Source organism: Myotis nattereri (assembly GCF_964212035.1).
Source record: "Myotis nattereri genome assembly, chromosome: 5".
NCBI lineage: Eukaryota > Metazoa > Chordata > Mammalia > Chiroptera > Vespertilionidae > Myotis > Myotis nattereri.
In genome coordinates this window covers 51,857,219-51,880,401 of record NC_138080.1, presented here as the reverse complement: position 1 = coordinate 51,880,401, position 23,183 = coordinate 51,857,219, and the positions used below count along the sequence as shown (strand labels likewise).

The window sequence follows — 23,183 nt, the reverse complement described above, 5'->3', positions numbered from 1 at the left end:
TGCTTAGTTAGAGGCCACTAGTTTCTGTTGCCTGATGTCCAATGTCTTAAACACTGTGGTTTCATATATGTTACCTGGCTTTTTTGTTGTTTCAGGCATTAGTTTAAAATAGATCCAGGTTATTCCGTCTTGCCCAGAGCAAAATTCTACTTCATGTTTTTCTGAGAGGTTTTTGTTAGTTTCTCCATATAATTTTGTATTTGAATCTATGCAGTAATCTTGAGTTATACTTTAGATCAAGTAGGGGACTGATCAAACACAGACTATGTAAAGATTCTATATCTAATTGGTGAATTATAAATACAATAATTAATTTTTGTGGGTGTCTTTTTCCCCCTCATAGTTTGGTTGGAAAAGCAATGACTTTGACTTATTAGCTGCTGGAAGGTAAGTCTAATAATATTAGTAGTGATTTTCCTCTTTTAACTACATTACAGTAAAATTTACTTAAGCTTTTCAGAAATTAAGATATGTGTGTCTGGCAGGTCACCTTAAATACATTTTAAACTGAACATAATTGTATTTCTTTAATACTACAGAGTTTTAAAGCTGAAGAAAGATGTCTCCTACAAAGATTAAAGAAATTTTGTGAAACAAAGTAACCATTGATTGAAGAAATTTTAAGCAACCATCGTTTATTATTGAGTGCCTACCTATTATGTGATTTAATAGGCACTTCACAAAGTTATTTTTTATTCTCACAATTTACTTATTGGGCAGATGTTGTTATTCCCATTTGAGAGATGAGGGAACTGATACACATTATTAGGGTTATGAAAGTTGCCCAAAGTCACAGAACTAGTTATGTGGTGGAGCCTGGGTTCAAATAACTAAAATCCAGAGTGTTTTATTTTCCCATGTTGTCAACTCTATAAAGAGCTTCAGATCTTTCAGATTTTTGAAGAGGAAATTTTAATAGTAGATACATTGATAAATTTTTGTCCATTAACATATCAAATAGGATGGTAATATTTTACATATTTTCTCCCCTATCCTATATAATAAAAGAGAAACATGTAAATTGACCATCCCTTCGCTATGCTCACCACCCAATCAAGGTGAATATGCAAATTAACCTGACAAAGATAGTGGGTTAATTTGCATACACAGGTGCTAGGCGGAGAGCAGAAGTGGGAGAGCTGGCAGCTTGGGGGGACGTTGTTCCCTCGGTTGCTCCCCTGGGGGGACATGGCTCCCTCAGTCGCCGAGCAGAGAGCAGAGCAGGTGAGCTGGAGGCTTGGGAGGCCATGGTTCTCTTGGTTGCTCCCAGCACGGGAAGCACCAGGAATTTTGGGAATAGTAGTTCTGATGGCAGCCCCAGGACTGGAAGCAGAAGCCCAGAGTGTGGGGAGCACCAGGAATGCTGGGAATCATAGTTCTGGTAGCAGACGGATCTCCTAGACCAGTGGTTATCAACCTTCTGGCCCTTTAAATACAGCTCCTCATGTTGTGACCCAACCATAAAGTTATTTTCATTGCTACTTCATAACTGTAATGTAGCTACTGTTATGAATTGTAATGTAAATATCTGATATGCAGGATGGTCTTAGGCGACCTCTATGAAAGGGTCGTTCAACCGCCAAAGGGGTTGCGACCCACAGGTTGAGAACCGCTGTCCTAGACACTAGAGCAAAGTGAGCCTGGAGCAGGTTACTGTTGCAGTGGGGGGTGGAGGGAAAGCAAAGGTGAGACACAAGTAAAATCAGTGTCTAGGAAAAATTAAAGGGTCAGTATCCTAAAACTTCCAGAAAATCTCCACCAATGAAGCAAAGAAAAAAAAATGCCTCTATTATTCTGTGAGCAACAAACCAAACTGGGTTGAGCGTCTCAGACAATTCATTCATATGATTGCAAAGACAAACAGAAACTCCCAGATTGGAGAGGGCTTCCCTGAGGGCTCCCAGATTGGAGAGGGTGCATGTCGGGCTGAGGGAACCCCCCCACCCCTGTGCATGAGTCTTCATGCACCAGGCCCCTAGTTCTATAATATAATGACAATTTAATGTCACACTTTAAGCCTGGTAATAACTTACATGTTGAAGCACTTTGCAATTTTCATGATGCTTTCACATGTTTTTATTTCAGTTAATTCTCACAACCTTATCAGTAATGCATTAGTCCCATTTTGATCAGTCTATCACTTGGCCTAGATTCCTGTAAGTCTCCGACCAGGCCATTTTCTGTTATTCCAGATTAGCCTTTCTGCGTCATTACCCTACTTTTCAAAAACAAACAAAAACAAAATGGCCAAGGTTTTTCTCACTTTTATGACAATACCTTCAAATATAAAATTTTATTTATAGTATTATTTTATATCTGGGAAGGCATTGAAAATTTTGCTCACCATATTAGTGCTATTTTTTTGTTTTGTAGCCTTGCAGGCCATCTCATTGAATGTGGTGCTCAGAGTACTGGTGGAATATTCACAGATTGGCATTTGGTACCAGACTGGTAAGGAGCTATATTTTGTATAACATATGTTATAGCATGGCACATAACTTCTACATTTATAAATTTTACTAGAGGCCCAGTGCACGACATTTGTGCACTGGAGGGAGGGGTGTCCCTCAGCCTGGCCTGCACCCTCTCGCAGTCCAGGACTCCTCAGCGGACATCCCCCAAGGGGTCCTTAGTGGTGGGAGAGGCTCCCGCCACTGCTGCTGTGCTCACCAGCCATGAGCCCGGCTTCTGGCTGAGCGGCGCTTCCCTTGTGGGAGCGCACTGACCACCAGGAGGCAGCTCCTGCATTGAGCGTCTGCCCCCAGGTGGTCAGTGTGTGTCATAGTGACTGGTTGTTCTGCTGTTCAGTCGATTTGCATATCAGTCTTTTATTATATAGGATTTTCTGTTTATGAAACTATAATTATTGCTATTTTAAATTTTGAATTGTTTTTATTTGTATTGTATATTGCATTTTATTTGTATTGTGAAACACAGACAGACTTTATACCCTAGCCATCATTACCATATTAGGATCCAGAGCTAAGTTTCAGGAGAAATCTTTTTGGCATGTTAATAATCATACTTCCCTAAAATAACATATGATATTTTATTATGGCCTCCAGTTCATTATTAGGCTGAGCTATGTACCTATTTGGGGTTGAATTATACTCCCCAAAGATATGTTGCAGTTCTAGCCCCCAGTACCTTAGAATGTGACCTCATTTGGAAATAGGGTCTTTGCAGTGGTAATCAAGTCAAAATGAAATCAGTAGGGTGGGCCCTAATCCAAAAGAACTTTTGTTCTTATAAAAAGAAATTTGGAGCTAGTGGAAGACACATACAGAGGGAAAACAATGTAAAGATCCTGTAAAGAAAGAATTGGGTGATGCATCCACAAACCAAGGAATGCCTGAAGCTAGGAAAAGGACAAGGAAGGATTCTCCCCTAGAGCCGTCAAGAGAGCTTCACCCTGCTTGTCAGCCCTAGGAAACGAATACAGTACCTAAAATAGAAATAGAGTCTCTCTTTCTTAGGATTAAATACACTAAATATACTGGAACCTTGAAATTTCAGAACATGCTGGTAAATTACTTTTTCTATCGTCCTATTCCACCTAGGGCTGTGTTGTTAGAAGTCTCTTGATCTCACCTCTACAACATGAGCCAACTTACTAACAAGAAGCTTAGAGTGCATAGGCCTTGGCCTCTAGTGTAAATTAAAAATCTATAGACGACTTTTCAGACCCCTGTCAGTCTAGTCCAGGGGTGGGCAAACTCTTTGACTGGAGGGCCACAGTGGGTTCTTAAACTGGACCGGAGGGCCGGAACAAAAGCATGGATGGAGTGTGTGTGTGAACTAATATAAATTCAAAGTAAACATCATTACATAAAAGGGTATGGTCTTTTTTTTTTAGTTTTATTCATTTCAGATGGGCCGGATCTGGCCCGCGGGCTATAGTTTGCCCACGGCTGGTCTAGTCAGTGGCAATCTCTTTCAAGTCTTGTTGCCCACTCTTCCTCTTAACTTTGTCTAGAGCCAGGCAGGTGCTGCTCACTCTTCTTTCTAATTTTTCCTTCTCCTCTTCCCGGGCTTCTTATGGTGCCAGACTCATAGGAAGCAATAAAACCTGAGCCTTATGACGCCAACGGGACGTGTGTCCTCAGCCCTCGCTCTTACAGGTCGGATTCTCTCCCTCAGAATGCTCATCTGCTTTTGCAGCGTTGACACTGGCATGTGAGCAGATGACTTCCAGATTTCTGTCTCCTGCCCTGCACACAGCTCTACTAGGAATATCTGAATAGATTTGCTTTTGTTTATAATTTTATTCTTACCTTAAACTCATCAGCCTGTATTGAAGACTTCTATTTTTAAAAATATGTATTTTTATTGAATTCAGAGAGGAGGGGAGAGGAAGAGAGAGAGCTAGAAACATCAATGATGGGAGAGAATCATTGATGGCCACCTCCTGCACGTCCCCATTGTGAAATCAAGCCTGCAACCCAGGAATGTGCCCAGACTGGGAATTGAACTGTGACCTCCTGGTTCATAGTTTGACATTCCACCACTGAGCCACACCAGCCAGGCAAGACTTGTACACTTTGAGAGTGATATGGTCAGTCTCCCACTGACCTAGTCTCTGGTGATCTTTTTTTCTCTTCCATAGACTACCTTTATCTCATCAATTTTCAATAAGGTCAGTTTTTAGTCCATAATATCTTTCACTTCCTTTCATATTTATCCACATTTGTAGGTTTCTTATCTAGATTCTGAAGACTATCTTATCCTATATAATAGGGTAACATGCAAATAGACCGAACAGCAGAACAACCGGTCACTATGACATGCACTGACCACCAGTGGGCAGACGCTCAATGTGGAAGATGCCCCCTGGTGGTCAGTGTGCTCCCACAGGGGGAGTGCCACTCAACCACAAGCGGGGCTCGCTGCTTGCCTGCCAGCAAGGGGAGCGGGCCTAAGCCAGCAGGCGGACATCCCTGAAGGGTCCCGGACTGTGAGAGGGCACAGGCCAGGCTGAGGGAGCCCCCCCCCCCCGCCCCACCCTGTGCACTGGGCCTCTAGTAGTCTTCTAATTGGTTTCCATGCCTCTTGCTTCCAGTGCAACAGCTTTTCAACTGTGAAACAGATTACTAACCTGTCGGAAACCTGAGATCCTAGATTTCATCATATTGGCCTTATCTGTTCAACTAGGTTATAAACTCTTTAAGGGCATGGATCTTTGCATTCTTATAATTATCAGCTGCATCTCTTAGCCCAGAATAACAATCAAGGAGCATAATCTCTAGAGACATTGCTTGGAGTCCTGGTTCTACTACTTCCTACTCCATGAGATGGGACAAGTTACTCAGCCTTTATGTGCTTCAATTCATCCATCTGCAGAATTAGGGTGCTGGTAATATCTATTGTCATTACATTATTATGAGTGATATGTAGTAAGTTTTTAATCAAGTTTTTAATAAAGTGTTCATTTTTATTGTTTTGCACTATTTCTTCCCCCTTCCCCTCCTCCTCCCCTTCCCCCCCCCCCTAAAAATCAGTGGGGAATTTTTTTTAAAGGTCATGTTTAATTTTTAACATTACTAAATGACCATTTCAGAAGCAAACTAGGGTCATAAGCTATAACTCTACATTCTTTAAATTACCCTTAATCCCCCTTTTTGTTTATCTTTATGCTTCTTAGTTAACAGAAGATCAACTTTATAAATAAACTAGAGGCCCGGTGCATGAAAATTAATGCACTCAGGGTGGGGAAGGGGGTCCCTCAGCCCGGCCTGCGCCCTCTCGCAGTCTGGGACCCCTCAGGGGATGTCTGACTGAAGGCTTTGGCCCGCGCCCTGGAGGATCAGGCCTAAGTCAGTCAGACATCCCTCTGGCACCCCGGGAGCCCTTGAAGGATGTCCTAAGCCATTAGCAGACATCCTTAGCGCTGCCACGGAGGCAGGAGAGGCTTCCGCCACCACTGCTGTGCTGGCCCACCATGAGTCAGCTTCTGGCTGAGTGGCACTCCCCCTGTGGAAGCACACTGACCACCAGGGGGCAGTTCTTGTGTTGAGCCTCTGCCTCCTGGTGGTGAGTGCACATCATAGCGACTGGTCGTTCCGCCTTTAGGGTCAATTTGCATATAACCCTTTTATTATATAGGATGGTTCTTTGAGAACTGAGGCCCAGATTTCACCATTTTGGCTTTATAATTAAGGGCAGGAGGGAGAACCCAGCTGATCATTAATGGAGTAAGCCATGCTCACTCTGAGACTTAATAGGGACCAGAGGAATTTGATGGGGCAGAAATCTAATGATGTGCAGCCCTCTAGATGTCACAGCTCCTGCAGTCTCATAGGGGTTCTCATCACTTCCCATCAAGAGGAGCTAGAGACCATTTCCAAACCTGAAAACAGTTCTCTGAATTTTTATACTGAATATTCTTCCATTCCTCTCAATGTGATTTCTTTCTGTTTGGCTCCCAGACATCACCCATATTCAGTACTTATCACACATGAATAAGCCATCATATGATTTTTAAAAAGGTAATATATAATATTAAAATGCACAGCTTTGGGTTATTGTTACTCATAAAAAGTATTGTTTGGTATAAGGTACTATCTTTTCCTGAGGTTTTCTTCCTGGCTGTTGTGAACCACAGTGTCCCCTGATTTTCACCCAGGCACAATATAGGATTTCCCGTACTGGAATGTTTTCCTGATGGACAGTTCATCCTCTCCAAGCCTCCTGGCACCGGGGGATTGGTCTCCTTTGGTACGGTGGCTGAGCAGCTAGTGTATGAGATTGGTGATCCTCAGCGTTTTCTTTTACCTGACGTCACTTGTGACTTTTCTCAAGTCTCTATTACTGAAATTCCAGGTCAGTGACTAATAAGGGCTTGTGTTCAAATGTTACATTCTCTCCCTTTCTCTCTAGAAGTTTTTAACAAAAATTGTGATTGTTTTCAATTCCAATACCATCTTTTCTAAGCCAGATGTGTAGATAACTTGAAAATTCTATGATGTGATTTATGGCATATATTAGAAAGTAGTTGGAATGAAGTGGGAAAGATTTTTTTTTAAAAAAAGTTGCTTTTAACATGTTTAACAATTTGGCAAAAAAGAAAAAAAAAAGAATAGAAAAATGGTGTCTTAACTAGGTATTTAGCCAATATTAAGGTTAGCTTTTTGTGAACTTCCAAATCATTTTACCTGTATCTTTCACATGGCACTGAATGACTTCAGCCTTATGTTATTCACTTGTGTGTGTGTGTGTGTGTGTGTGTGTGTGTGTATACACATATATACATATATATATTTATTTCATATGTCTTCTACTACATTGTAGACTTCTTGAAAATAAAACTTTTGTCTGGTTAATTTCTCTTTTGTAATCTCTACTATAGCACCTTGCAAATAATAAATAAGAGATAGACATTTATTGACTGAATGAAGAAATAAATGCTTTATGTTCAATTAAAACCAATTGTCAATACATCATAAAGAGAATGTAGATATGCTGGAGAGAAACAAATGTGCCTTTCAGTTTAAGAAGCAAATCATACACTTGAAGTTATATTGTGAAGCTGAGGACAGGAGAAAGTGATAAACGGTGGAATGAATTTTTACTCAGTCCCTTTAGAATCCTTTCTGAACGTGAAATATATACCAGTACTGTATAGAAAGAAAATGTTTTAATCTGTGAACCCAGAAATTATGTCTTAAATTTTGTGTATATAGTCACTGCTACTCTTCTAAATTAAATATGAAAGGTTTTACCCAAAAGAAAATCTTAATTTTTTTGCTTTAGCAATTCAAACAATATTGACTAATATCTGTTCCATTTAGACTTTTTTCAATGATGTAGTAACTTTGTCCCAAATGAAACATATTCCACTTGGCTTCCTACATTTTCCATAAGTAGCCTGCAACTGGCGTACCTTTATTAGCATTCTTAGCAATTGCAAACTAAAAATCATCTCTATTTAGTAGTAAGATGATACAGGCATACCTCAGAGATATCGCAGGTTTGGTTCCAGACACCTCAGTAAAGAGAATATAGCAGTAAAGTGAGTCACAAAGTTTTCGGTTTCCCAGTGCATAGAAAAGTTATGTTTATACTATACTGTAGTCTGTTAAGTATGCGATCAGATTATATTTTTAAAAACAATGTATATACCTTAATTTTAGAATACCCTGTTGCTAAAAAATGTTAACCATCATTTGAGCCTTCAGTGAGTCATGATCTTTTTGCTGTCAAGGGCTGCTGACTGATCAGGGTGGTAGTTGCTGAAGGCTGGGGTGGCTGTGGCATTTCTTAAAAGAAAGCAACGGTTACGTTTGCTGCATCGATTGTCTCCTCCTTTCACAGACGATTTCTATGTACCATGCCATGCTGTTTGACAGCATATTACCCACAGGAGAACTTTCAGCATTGGAGTCAGTGCTCTCAAACCCTGCCATTGCTTCATCAACTAAGCTTATGTAATATTCTAAATCCTTTGTTGTCATTTCAGCAGTCTTTATAGCATCTTCACCAGGAGTGGATTCCATCTCAAGAAACCACTTTCTTTGCTCACCCACAAGAAGCAATTCCTTATCCATTTAGGTTTCATTGTGAGGTTGCAGCAATTCAGTCCCGTCTTTAGGCTCCGCTTCTAATTCTAGTTCTCTTGCTATTTCCACCATATCTGCAGTTATTTCCTCTGCTGAAGTCATGAATCCCTCAAAGTCATCCGTGAGGGTTGAAATCAGTTTCTTCCCAACTGCTGTTAATGTTGATATTTTGACCTCTTCCCATGAATCGTGAATGTTCTTAATGGCATTGAGAATGGGGAAGCCTCTCCAAAAGGTTTTCAATTTACTTTGGGCAGATCCGTCACTCTCTCTGACAGCTATAGGAACTGTATTTTGTAAATAAGACTTGAAAGTCAAAAGTACTCCTCCATGGGCTGAAGAATGGATGTCGTGTTAGCAGGCATAAAAACAACATTAGAATCTCCCTCTTGTATTTTTTTAGAGAGAGGAAGTGGGAGAAAGGAGAGAGAGAGAGAGAGAGAGAGAGAGAGAGAGAGAGAGAGAGAGAGAGAGAGAGAGAGAGAAACGTTAATTTGTTGTTCCACTTATTTATGCATAGTTGGTTGAATCTTGTATGTGCCCTGATTGTGGATTGAACCCACAACCTTGGCATATTGGGATGACACTCTAACCAACTGAGTTGCCTGGCCAGGGCCAACACTAATCTCTTTGTACATCTCCCACAGCGCTCTTGGGTGATCAGGTGCATTGTCAATGAGCAGTTATATTTTGAAAGGAATCTTTTTTTCTGAGCAATAGGTCTCAACAGTGAGCTTATAATATTCAGTAAAACATGTTGTAAACAGATATACTGTTGTTTCACATATAAAGAGCAGGAAGAGTGGATTTAGCTTAATTTTTAAAGACTCTACAAGTTTCATAATAATAAATGAGTGTTGGCTTTAAATTAAAGTCAGGAGCTGCATTAATGCCTAATAAGAGAGTCAGCCTGTCCTTTGAAACTTTGAAGCCAGGCATTAGCTTCTCCTCACTAGTTATGACAGTCATAGGTGGCATCTTCTTCCAGTAGAAGGCTGGTCTGTCTACATTGAAAATCTGTTGTTCAGTGTTGCCACTTTCATTATCTCAGCTAGACCTTCTGGATAACTTACTGCAGCTTCTACATCAGCACTTGCTTTCTTACCTCGAACCTTTATTTTATGGAGATGGCTACTTTCTTTAAACCTCATGAACCAACCTCTGCTAGCTTCAAACTTTCCTTCTGCCGTTTCCTCTCTGCTTTCAGCCTTCGTAGAATTGAAGAGAGTCAAGGCCTTCCTCTGGATAAGGATTTGGCTTAAGGGAATTTATGGCTCCTTTGATCTTCTATCCAAACCACTAAAACTTTCTCCATATCAGCAATAAAAGCTGTTCCACTTTCTTATCAGCCATATGTTCACTGAGGTAGCACTTATAATTTCCTTCAGGAACTTCTCCTTTGCGTTAACAACTTGGCTACCTGTTTGGCACAAGAGGCCTAGCTTTCAGCCTGTCTCATTTTTGACCTGCCTTCCTCACTAAGCTTAATAATTTCTAGTTTTTGATTTAAAGTGAGAGATTTGCGACTCTTCGCTTGAATACTTAGAGGTCATTGTAAGGCTCTTAATTGGTCTAATTTCATTATTTTTGTGTCTGAGGGATTAGGAAGGCCCCAGAAGAGAGAGAGATGGAAACAGCCCTTCAGTGAAGCAATCAGAACACAGACATTTATTAAGTTTGCCGTCTTATATGGGCACGGTTTGTGGCTCCCCCAAGCAATTATAATAGTAATGATCACTTATCAGAGATCACCATCTATATATATAAAAAACCAGCGACCAGAACTCCATAGCGACTAGTTGCTATGATGCCCACTGCGGCCAGCCTGACTGGGGGTAGGGCCGGCCAGCCAACCTCCTGCGGCCACTCCTCCTGCCCAGCCAGCCCCACCCCTGATCAGCCTCTCCCACCTCAATTGAGGGCAGGGTGGCCGGCCAACCCTCTGCAGCCCCTCCCCCCAGCCGGCCCTGCCCCCTATTGCTTCCCTACCCCAATAGGGGGCGGAACCAGGTAACCAACCTCCTGAAGCCCCTCCCTCCACCTGGTCCCACCCCAGATTGGCCCCCCCACCCCATCGGCTCATGGCCCTTCCCCCCCCGGCCAGCTTCACCTGCGATTGGCCCCCCAACTCTGATCAGGGGTAGGGCTGGTGGCTACCACCCACGGCCCCTCCCCCCCAGCTGGCCCCATCCTCAATCGGTCCCCCCACCAATCAGGGGTGGGGCCGGCTGGCCAACCTCCTACAGCCCCAGCCACTGACCCCCCCGGTAGGCCCTCCTACCCCATTTGGGGGCATGACTGGCTGGCCTACCGCCCACAGCCCCTCCCCACATCTGGCCCTGCCCCCAATCGGCCCCCCCACCCCAATCAGGGGCAGGGCCCGCCAGGCAATTGCCTGTGGCCTCTACCCCTGCTGGCCCGGCCCTGATTTTGTGCACTGGGCCTCTAGTAACAAATATAACAGTGAAAGACTTTGAAATATTGTGACTTACCAAAATGTGACACAGATAAGAGAAGTGAGCAAATGCTGTTAGAAAAATGGCACTGATAGACTCTCTGGGCTCAGGGTTGCCACAAACCTCAATTTGTGAAAAGTGCAGTATTTGTGAAATTAGCTATGCCTGTATTCATTTATTATTTCTGCTGTTCCTCTCTTTTTCCTATGTCTCTATAGTACTGTTTCTAAATATGGAGTTTAAACAAAGTATTCAATACCAGATAAAATGTGACAACTTGTTCTTTAAATAATATGGAGGACAACCAAAATTGATCTGCAGCTGCTTCTCTAAGAACAGTCTCAAGGCTACTGTCTTAGGCAAATCATCATTGTTGCCATTATGCATTGCACATGGCCTTCTAAAATGTATAATTTGTATTTATGATGCTTTAAAATGCGGTGGTCGTAATGCAATGTAAAATAACTTTAATTAGTATATTTATTCTTTTTCCACTTCAGTCTGTTAAAAAAATAATAAACTCCGAGTGAACTCTTACCCTGTAAATGCCCTGACATGACATATTTGAACTTTCCGTGAACTTTCACATGAACTTTTAGTTATCCTCTGAGAAATATAACAGATGGAAATTGGGCAGATTTTTCAAATATTTTTAGATGCTGTACTTTGACATGTTTAACAGAGACAGCAAGGCCAGCTATCTCTGTCCGGTGTTTACTTTGCTGACTTTATGGTACTGCAGGCTGTTTAGTTATATTATATGCCTGAATTAAGAGGTTCGGGTTATATATTTTTGTTTGGCTTCTTGATTTTAAACCGATACTTGTAAATGCATTTAAAGACAAAGCTAACCTGGGTCATAAAATGTAAGACATTCTAAGGGAGCTTTATTGAACCTATTGCAATAATATTGTTTCAAATCATTGAGATACTAGGGCCTTTTAAGGTTCATTTCAGGTTGTAGCATATGAATCAGATATGTTTTTCACTTTGAATAGTTGGCAGCTAGGAATTCAGTTCAAAATGCATGGGGGTTTCTGAACGGTCACTTGAGAAAGGAAGAGGAAAATTAATTGAGCACCACTGTGATACCGGTACTGCCATGGTGTGAGATAGGCTCCTTATAAGTATTTAATCTGCAGCTCTCTTTTGAAGTAGTTTGTATATTCATTTTACAGAAGAGGAAAGGGAGGCAGAGAGGTTGAGTAATTTGACTGAGAACACACAGCTAAACTGGGATTTAAATCTAGGTCTCCCAGATTTTCAAATCCTTGCTCCTTCAACAATTTTTTGCTCCCAGAAACAAAATGTTTATTTGATCAAATAGATACTAAAGATAAAAGTGTGATAAAGCTATAATACCCTTATAATCTTTGTTTTGAGAAATTAAAGTTTTCTTTATTATTGATTGTACAAATATTGTTAAGTAAGTTAGATTTAAAAACTCTCAGAATGCTTTCAGTGATATGAAGATAGTGACTAAGATTTTTGCTTCTCTTGAAAATTACGTATTGTCTACAAAATTATGATACATCTTATCACATTTTCCAAATAATGCAGGAATGTATGTTATTTATCCACTGATAATACATTTTCTTGCTTAGAATTAATTCTTATTAACACCCACTTTATTTTCATACCATAATTTATTCATCCTGAGTAGTGTTTGTTTGTTTTTTAAATATATTTTATTGATTTTTTACAGAGAGGAAGAGAAAGGGATAGAGAGTTAGAAACATCGATGAGACAGAAACATCGATCAGCTGCCTCTTGCACATTCCCCACTGGGAATGTGCCCGCAACCAAGGTACATGCCCTTGACCGGAATCAAACCTGTGACCCTTGAGTCCGCAGGCCGACGCTCTATCCACTGAGCCAAATTGGCTGGGGCATCCTGAGTAGTGTTTTAGATATTACTTTGTTCAGAGAGATGATAGTATGGACACAGACATGTAAAATGGCACACGACTGCATTTATGAGATGAGAATGTGAACTGTATTAAGCTGTAATTAGCTCAGCTTCTCTGACACTTCACTAAGTAATGACAATTTCATTGCTGAGGCTGATAAAGATCTTTTCATTTCACAAGGATGTGTTCAGAAGCTTAAGAGGCCAGTTGTGATCTTGTCAATGATGTAATTTAATTAGATAGCAAGTTAAAATAAGTTGCATTTCTTGTTTTAGGGGAATTTCTAATATTCTCCATTCTTTAATTTTTGAGTTAATTTAAAAAACACAGCTGTGTATTAAAAGTAATGAACAGATTTTGTACTGAGATAAGTGATCCTGATTTTCTCTTTAATGTTTAGGTGTTGAAGGTGGAGCGGTGCGGGTCCAAGGAGCAAAGGGGTCGCTACCTTCTTCCTTTTATAAGGTCTTTTCTCTTGTGTGATTTTGTTACCTGCTTAGAATTCAGGGAGGAGGCACATTAATTTCCCTCTGTGCAATAGATAGGGGATTGAATTAGGCATAAAGTATTAATTTCCTGTAGAAAGTAGGCAGAGAACATGGGGAGGGGAGGACAAGCCCACAGACCATTTTTGGTTTCTTGATGTTGGTAAGATTAATTGGTATATATAAATTCCAGAACTCATACTATGGCAATTCCTTAAATTTAGGGTAATCATTATTTATATGAAACTACAGGTGTGTATGGTAGTACCACAATTACAAAGCACCATAGAGAAGGACCAGAGGCTAGGTTTTGAAGTATTAATACAGAGAACATATATCTGTATGACATTAAAAATGTTACTATTTTAGATGTGATATGTTCATGGCAGAAAACAAAATTTAGGCAAATGTGCTTTTTCTTTTTTTTTTTTTAGGCTGTTGCTTTAACAGAGCTCTGAAGGCTATGAGGTGATGCTCTTTCTAAAAGTAGAGCATCAGTTTTAAAAAAAGGCAAACTGAAGTTTTAAAAATGTTATTTATAATCTACAAATATTCTAGTTAGGACTTTTTGATTGCAAGAGACAACTCAAACTAGAATAAACAAACATGAGTGGCAGTCACACACAAATATAAACACATATTTAGATATTTTGATTATATTAATTTAACATTAGAAGTATTTCTTCATGATTAAATACTTTTAACATTATTTCAAAAGTGCTCCATAGCATTTCATTATTGGCATTATCATAGTTTACTTAAACATTACATCCTTGTTGGACATTTAGATTTTTTCCAATGGAGTATTTTCAAATTCTCGTCCCAAGTAGAAGAAAAAGTTTGATTGGAAGCTTAAATAGCACAATTAAAGCCACAAAAAACATTTTTCTAAATTCAGAAATCAAGGTCAAATATAGTTGTAATTAATTATCTAGTTAACTTAGTCAGTAAAATGTTTAAATAACATTGAATTCAGGGTTGACTCAAAAGTAGTTTTTAAAGAACATATTTCTTATAGTGAACCTTAAGTCTGAATTTACTCTTGAGTTGTTGTTCTTCAGTTTTTGTCATTTGGTAATCAGGATGTGCCTTCACAGTTGGGCCAGTTTCTTCCATAATTTTAACCAGTACTTATAAGATCTATGCTAACATTTGCAGTTAGAGCTTTGAGTTTCTTGAAACTGTGCCATATCTCCATTAAAAATAAAGCCACAATTCTGATTAAAACAGTTTTTATATATTTTTCTTTCTACTATGAAATTACATTTTTATTATGACCTTACCTCCCACCATTTATTCTTATTTTTTTTAATATATTTTTATTGATTTTAGGGAGGAAGAGAAAGTGAGCGAGAGATAGAAACATCAATGATGAGAGAGAATCATTGATTGGCTGCCTCCTGCCCTCTCCACACTGGGGATTGAGCCTGCAACCTGGGCATGTGCCCTGACCAGGAATGAAACTGTGACCTCCTGGTTCATAGGTCAATGCTCAACCACTGAGTCACACTGGCCAGGTCCCACGATCAATTTTTAAAGCTTCCACTTTACCGCTATGAAAGTCATTATTTCATTTAAGAAAATGCAACTTTAAGTGTACTTGGAACTGAAAAGATAATTTCTGCTCAGTAGTTATATGGTCCATTCTAGGGCATATTATTGTTGGCTTAGAGGATACTGTTGTTTATATTTGTAACCTTATGCCATCAGGTAAGCGCTTCTTATCACGATGGTTTCAGAGCCACTGCTGTCTGCCCAATTGGAGGGCCAAAAGCAACTGAAAAGGCAAGGAGAACAGCTGAAAGTATTTTGAAAAGGTTTGTATATGAAACAAAAAGATGTATTTTCTAGTCTAACTAAATTTCAAGCAAGGCAGTGACCAAGTTGTTTAACAGGAATCATTAAAATCACATTATGGTCACTTAACATTTCCCCTGAAAGTATTTATATGTTCATTCAGCACATACACAGAAAGCAACAGGTACTGATACCAATGAGCCCTGCACCAACAATTTTACAGTTTAGTCTGCACAGATACCTAGAAACAGGTGTTAGAAAAGTTTTATGGATGCTAAATTCTACTAGAAAACCTATACTTTCCTTTGTCTTAACCTAAAGATTATGTTTAGAAAGTTAACATAATGCACACAGGCAATGGAGTCAGAAACAGCTGGCCCTTTCACAGGTCATATGGCGCCTACAAGTGTTGGTGTCAGGAAATAATTTCATTTGTCCCAGAGAGTTCTCTTTTAAAAAAAAAAAATCCATATAAAGTCATTTTATGATATTTCTGTAACCAAATTTAACAACTTTTATAAATTTTCTAATGCCCAAATCAAATAATTCACATCCTATCCACAGGAGTAAAGTTCCCTACTATGTTATGCGTTTAAAGTATGTTATTGAGTTAATCAGGAGAATCTGGGGTAAAGATTCAAACCCCTATTAATAAAAATAAGTATTGATGACTGATATAAAAAGGCAAATTAGTGCTGATTTCTTTTTTAATGAGAAGAAACTCATACCACCGTATTTCAATTCTTCACCAACAATGATCATAAAACATCTTAAGGTGCAAAAAAAATATAAACAGGAAAATGAATGAAATAGCCCATGATACCATCATTTCATATAGAATCCAAGTGTTTTTAAGTTAAAGACAACTACAGTTTGAACATTGTCAATGAATGAATTAATTAATTCTCTCTTTCAACTAACATTTGAATCACTTACTGCATGCCAATCACTTCTGGACCCTGACTATATAATTGTGAGCAGACAGGGTGGCTATCCTCATGGAGTTTAGTATGTGGATAAACATTAAACTAATAACTGACAAATAAAGATTTGAAAAGTACTTTGAATAAAAAGAAAAGAGTGTTATGAAAAAGAATAATAGAACATAATTTAAATTTAGCAGGTAAGGAAGGCTTTACTAAGTGATATTTAAACAGATAAACCTAAAAGATAAGTACCTTTGTAGGTACTTAAATAAAATAAAAGCAATGAAAACATAGTTACATATCACAATATCTGACACACATTATTCAGTAAATATTTCTGAATGAATGACTATTCCAGAAGTCTTAAAGCAAACATTAAAACAAAGAAAGCATAAAACAAGATGTCAAAAGTCAAGTCAAAATCATAGATGTGTAAGTGAGCATAAATGTTATAAATTGCTCAATCAAAAGATAGTCTCTTAGCCCAACTAGTGTAGCTCAGTGGTTGAGTATCGACCTATGAACCAGGAAGTCACAGTTTCATTCCCAGTGAGGGCACATGCCCAGGTTGCAGGCTCCATCCCCAGGAGGGAGTGTTCAGGCGGCAGCTGATTAGTGATTTTTCTCTCATCATTGATGTTTCTATTTCTCTCTTCCTTCCTCTCTCTGAAATCAGTAAAGATATTTTTCAAATGGTAGTCTCTTAGAATCGATTAAAATGAATATTCAAGCGTTATAATGTGCATTGAAATAAAACAATTGAAAAAAGTAAAAAATATCAGAATAGGCAAGAAACAAGAAAAAGGGTGAGGAGATAAAAAAGGAAGAGGAAGAGAATGAGAAAGAAAATACAAAGGGAGTTGATAGTGATAGTAAAGTAAAATTTAAATGGCATAAAATGTATCACACACAGTAAAGTTCATGTAGATATGCTAAACATGGCATTGAGACATTTAGGCCAGAACTGCTAGATCATTAAGAAAAATGGAGAGAAATACAATTGCTGTGGAAGACTTTAACAGATCATAGTATTTATCAAATTAAACAGAACATAGAGTATTAGAATAATATAATAGTGTTGAATTAATAGCTACAGATAGAACATTTTCTCCCAACAGACAAGTATGCACCTTGTTTCCAAGCATCCTCAAGGCTACCTTACTCCATTTCAGGAAACGGAAATTTTGCAGATCACAGCCTTTGACCATATGTAATACAACAGATTAATAATAAAACTTTAAGCAACTAAACTCTAATCCCTCAGAAACCTAAAAAGTACTTGCACCTGTAATTATTGGGTCAAAGAGAAAACTCTTCAATTTTAGACTGTTTAGAAAATTAGGACATTGAGGCTATAACATACCAAATGTTGTGATTTGAAGCTAAAGCTAATATTCAGGAATGAGTTGATACCCCAAATGCCCTAAATTGCCCCAGTCCTTCAACTGTAATTGTTATTAACATCCAAAATGGGTGATCTTTATCAAGAACCAGCACAATTTACCATAGCTAAAATTAGGAAACAGCCTAAATGCCCATCAGCAGATGAATGGATTAGAAAACTGGTACATCTACACAACAGAATACTACACTGCTGTAAAAAAGAAGGAATTCTTACCATTTGCAACAGCATGGATGGAACTGGAGAACATTATGCTAAGTGAAATAAGCCAGTCAATGAAAGAAAAATACCACATGATCTCATTTATGGATAATAAAGAACATTATAAACTGATGAACAAAAATAGATACAGAGGCAGAGCAGCATCGAACAGACTGTCAAACTACAGAGGGAAGGCTGGGGAGAGTTGAGCAGGAGAGGTAAGAGATCAACTGAAGGACTTGTATGCATGCATATAAGTATAACCAATGGATGCAAAATACTGGGGGGCAGGGGAGGCCAGGGGATGGTCAATGGGGAAGAAAAAGGAGACATATGTACTACTCTTTGTAATACTTTAAGCAATAAAATAAAATAAAAAAGAACCAAAACTAAAGAAATGTTGGAGTTGATCTACCATAAATTCATGAATATTTTTTGTTACCTATACTTTGCTGCAGAACTCGTCTTATGTTTGAAAAAGCTGGCTTAGGAGATTATAGTGAAGTTCACATACAAATTTTAGGATCTGAAGAAACATATGGAGCACAAGCTAAAGCAAATGTAAATGGAGTAAGTAGAACAGCCCATATCTTAAGTTCCAATGTAAGTGAATGGTTTTTAATATTCTTAATCACTTATAGATGAAAGTATTTACTGTAAAGACTGACCTAAGGTTTAATGGATTATGAATTTTGGGTTACTTCAATTTTATAGTATCTATTTTTTAAATCTATGTTCTACAGCAAGCTGGTTATTCAGTTTGAATTTTCTATTTGCCTACTGCAAAACTCACCCTAATTCCATCCCCTTTCTTTCTTATCCTACATTTAATATTTGAGTTATGTTTAGGTTTTGGATGTCACACATATGGTTTTCTTCAAAAGTGTTTAGAGAGCTATGAAATTTAAATTTTAACTTATGATGAGTTTTCAATACATATGTTGATCTTTAGGAGCAAAAATAGAAATAACATTTCTTTCATTCTTACAGGAAATTTTCTAGCTAGTCACTCGAAAAGGTATAAGAGATTCAGAATTGTTTTTTGCCTTACATTAAAAAATTCAATATGTAAAGTATGTCATATTTATTGTGACCACCATTAAAAATCAGTTTCATTAATCTACTTTAAGGCATTTTGAGATTATTTTAAAAATATGAAGTCTTATCAGTGTCTCATTAAATTATGGATAATTAATTTGACCTTATCCGGATAGTATTTTTCTCTATCATATATTTAATTCTAACAGCATTATTATGGGTGTGTCTTATATAACTTTCTACTTAACATCTTTAACCATTTTGAATAATTTTTAGGACTTTTTAGCCTCAACAGTCATAATCACAAAGGTTTGGCCATTTTATTATTCTAGATTATTTGTAAATATTTTGGCCAATTGTTATTGCTTTCACTTAAGTGTTAATCAAAGATGGAAAAATGTATGGGAAATAACAGTAACAATCACAACACCAATTGAAAGATTAATATGTGCTAGGCACTGTTTTAAATTCTTTATTTGTGGTCACTTAGCTATCACAGCAACCCTTTTAGGTACATGTTGATATTTCCGTTTTATAAATGTGGAAACTCAGGCACAGAGAGGTTGAGTAATTTGCCTATGATCAGACAGCTAAAGAGGAGGAGCAGGACCAAATTTTGAAGCCCTACAGTCTCCTAGCATTTGCACTTTTAACTTTAGGAGCAAGAGTTTCTTTTCAATGTAGAGTTGATTAAAAAGATCTATACCTTTTGTAACTGAATTATTAAGGCTAAGTAAATATAGCAAGATAATTCATTATATTTTAGAAAAGAAAAATAATATTGTTGTATATAGTCTTAGGTATATTAAATAATTCAAGTATCTGTGTCAAGATCTTTATTAAGACTTCTGTTTAGGAATTTTCTCTTCTATATTAAACAGTGAGCTCAGCAAAATATTGGATAAATATTTTATTTTGGAGAAAGAATTGTTGGTTGCATGATTTTTTGCAGGCTGTTTTTCATTTTGTAGTATAAAGCCCCCCAAATGCCAAGAACTCCTGTGTTTTATTTTGTGGACTAGTGTGTGGTAAGGTCAGGATATAAACTTAGGGGCTATTTAGAATTATATGAGAAATTTTAGATGCTTGAAAAAACTCAGAAACAAGAACCAGGTGTCAAAGTGTAGATATTTCTCTGTACGCAGAAATGTGTGCTCTATTAGTTGCTAGGTGATTTAATTGCCATATTTTGTAATTGCCATATTTAATTGACTTGATTAGATTGAGTAAATGTAGAACATAAAATGAAAGGTTATTTTGAAAGCCAACTTTTAGTCTGTTGTTTGAAAGGGACTCTTCATTAAAGCTTGCTTGAAAACAGTACATAATGTCTATTTTTCATGATGTGCCCATGAACCTCTATTTAGTCACATAATTAAATAGTCAAATTCATTAATTTGGTTTTAGAGGGAGATATTGACAGTACATATAATGGGAAAAGTACAAGGTAATTATTGGTCTTATTAAAATAATTATAGCTCGCTGAAACCGGTTTGGCTCAGTGGATAGAGCGTCAGCCTGCGGACTGAGAGGTCCCGGGTTCGATTCCGGTCAAGGACATGTACCTGGGTTGCGGGCACAGGATGTGCAAGAGGCAGCTGATCGATGTTTCTCTCTCATCGATGTTTCTAACTCTATCTCTCTCCCTTCCTCTCTGTGAAAAATCAATAAAATATATTTTAAAAAAAATAATTATAGCTCATATTTGTACTTGAAGAAGTGTTTCACATCTAATGCTACATTATTTTATACTACTGACTCTATGAAGTAGCTAGAAAGCTGATATTATCTGCATTTTACTGGAAAGGAAAATGAAGTTATAGAAGATGGCAGCATAGGTAAACACCAGAAATTGCTGCCTTGCACAACCACTTCAAAAGTACAACTAAAAGACAAAACGGACATCATCCAGAACCACAGGAAGGCTGGCTGAATGGAAATTCTACAACTAGAAGGAAAGAGAAAAGCACACTGAGACTCAGAGGAGGTGCAGAAGTAAAGTGCAGAGGTACGGAGGCGCACCCAGAAAGGGCTGGCAACTGAGGACATGGTTTTTTTTTTTTTCAATTGGGAGGGAGTCTCAAGCTCCCAACGGCTCTGAACTCCAGTTCTGGGTGAGTCTCTGGGGATCCAGACTTATACAGGGAGAAACTGGACTGTCTGGCAGGTCCCATACAGGGAGAAACTGGACTGTCTGGCATTGGTCGGAACTCGAGGGCGGCTTTCTCTCAGAGATGCTTGCAGCCATTACTGGGACACTGAGACCTGGGGCCTCTTAGGACATGGCTGAGGATTAGCCATAGCTGTTTGCTGTGCCCTGTAGATTCCCTGAGACCCCGCCCCACCCAAGCTGTGCGCAGAGGCTTTTGCATATGAATGGCCTGGCCCTTTGTAATCTGAAATTACCTAACAAACTGCAGCTGGGACAGAGAGACCCAGAACATCCAAAAAAAGGCCCAAGGCTCCACAGCAGCTTGCATTGCTTCACAGCTGGGCCTCATCTGGGCACCTCCAAACCCCAAACAAAGAAGAGGAATCTGCAGATCTCTCCATAGCTCCTGCTGGGTAGCCTCAGGCAGAGGCTAAATTAGCACCTCCTTAGAGATCCAAGAGCCAGTGTACCCAGTAGTCAGAGTGGGACCATCCAGATTACAACTCCTCAGATCCATAAGGGACACACTCAGGGGGCAGACTCAGTGAGCACCAAAGCCCCACTGAAGCAAGTCTTGCCCTATAGGGGTGTCTCCAGCACAGAAGTTCTCCCACTATAGACACAGCTGATTCTCACAGCTAATTGGCCTGGAGGTCAATTCCTCCCAGTGATACCTACAACAATCAAGGCTTAACTACAACAAGACTGTGCACAAAGCCCAAAAAAGGGGTGCACCAAGAGTGTCCACCTGAGGTAATTGGGGAGGCTGAGCTATTGGGCCCTATAGGACACCTAGCACAGAAAGCCACTCTATTAACACAGGAAAGAATAAAAAATGCGGAGACAAAGAAACAGGTCACAAATGACAGAAATGGAGGAAAGCAAACTACTGGATATAGAGTTCAAAACCACGGTTATAAGCTTTTTCAAGAATTTTCTAGAAACCGCTGATAAATTTAGTGATGCCCTCAATAAATCTAGTGAGACCCTCGAGGATATGAAAAAGGACCAACTAGAAATTAAGCATACACTGACTGAAATAAAGAATATTATACAGAATTCCAACAGCAGACTGGAAGATTGCAAGAATCAAGTCAACGATTTGAAATACGAAGAAGCAAAAATCACCCAACCGGAAAAACAAAAAGAAAAAAGAATCCAAAAATATGAAGCTAGTGTAAGGAGCCCCTGGGACAACTTCAAGCATACCAACATCTGAATTATGGGTTGCCAGAAGAAGAGAGAGAGCAAGATATTGAAAACCTGTTTGAAGAAATAGTGACAGAAAACTTCCCCTACCTGGTGAAAGAAATAGACTTACAAGTCCAGGAAGCGCAGAGAACCCCAAACAAAAGGAATCCAAAGAGGACCACACCAAGACACATCATAATTAAAATGCCAAGAGCAAAAGACAGAGAGAGAATCTTAAAAGCAGCAAGAGAAAGAAACTCAGTTACCTACAAGGGAATACCCATACGACTGTCACCTGATTTCTCAACAGAAACTATGCAGGCCAGAAGGGAGTGGCAAGAAATATTCAAAGTGATGAACAGCAAGAACCTACAACCAAGATTACTTTACCCAGCAAAGCTATCATTCAGAATTGAAGGTCAGATAAAGAGCTTCACAGATAAGAAAAAGCTAAAGGAGTTCATCACCACCAAACCAGCATTATATGAAATGCTGAAAGGTATCCTTTAAGAAGAGGAAGAAGAAAAAGGTAAAGATACAAATTATGAACAACAAATACACATCTATCAACAAGTGAATCTAAAAATCAAGTGAATAAATAATCTGGTGAACAGAATAAACTGGTGATTATAATAGAATCAGGGGCATAGAAAGGGAGTGGACTGACTATTCTCAGGGGGGAAAGGGGTGTGGGGGGTGTGGGAAGAGACTGGACAAAAATTGTACACCTATGGATGAGGACAGTGGGGGGGGGGGTAAGGACAGAGGGTGGGGTGGGAACCGGGTAGAGGGGAGCTATGGAGGTGGGGGGGGGGCGGCGAGGAAGAGGAAAAACTGTAATAATCTGAATAATAAAGATTTAATTTAAACAAAATAAAAAAATAAAGTTATAGAGACATGAATTGATAATTAAGGACAAGCAGACCTTCAGAATAAGAGGCAGAACTAGACCTTAGAATTTCACTCTTTCCAGCGAACTTCCAAATGACCACACATTTCAAAGAAAGTGATTACTGAATTCTTTAAATTTTTAAATGACATTTTATTTATATACTTTTATAGTTAATTCT

The 23,183-nt window shown here is 38.7% G+C and overlaps 1 protein-coding gene across 1 annotated transcript in view; it reads left to right on the top strand.

The window, feature by feature from the left end:
- LOC308520254 (uncharacterized protein) overlaps positions 1–23,183 on the top strand; it is a gene marked incomplete at its 5' end in the record, with an annotated part of 62,415 nt that overhangs the window by 23,972 nt on the left and 15,260 nt on the right. The window contains 6 exons of the mRNA XM_081092766.1: positions 344–387; positions 2,374–2,451; positions 6,623–6,819; positions 13,322–13,386; positions 15,117–15,223; positions 18,191–18,302. Of these exons, the coding sequence (XP_080948892.1) occupies positions 344–387; positions 2,374–2,451; positions 6,623–6,819; positions 13,322–13,386; positions 15,117–15,223; positions 18,191–18,302 (603 nt within the window). The remainder of the gene's footprint in view (positions 1–343; positions 388–2,373; positions 2,452–6,622; positions 6,820–13,321; positions 13,387–15,116; positions 15,224–18,190; positions 18,303–23,183) is intronic.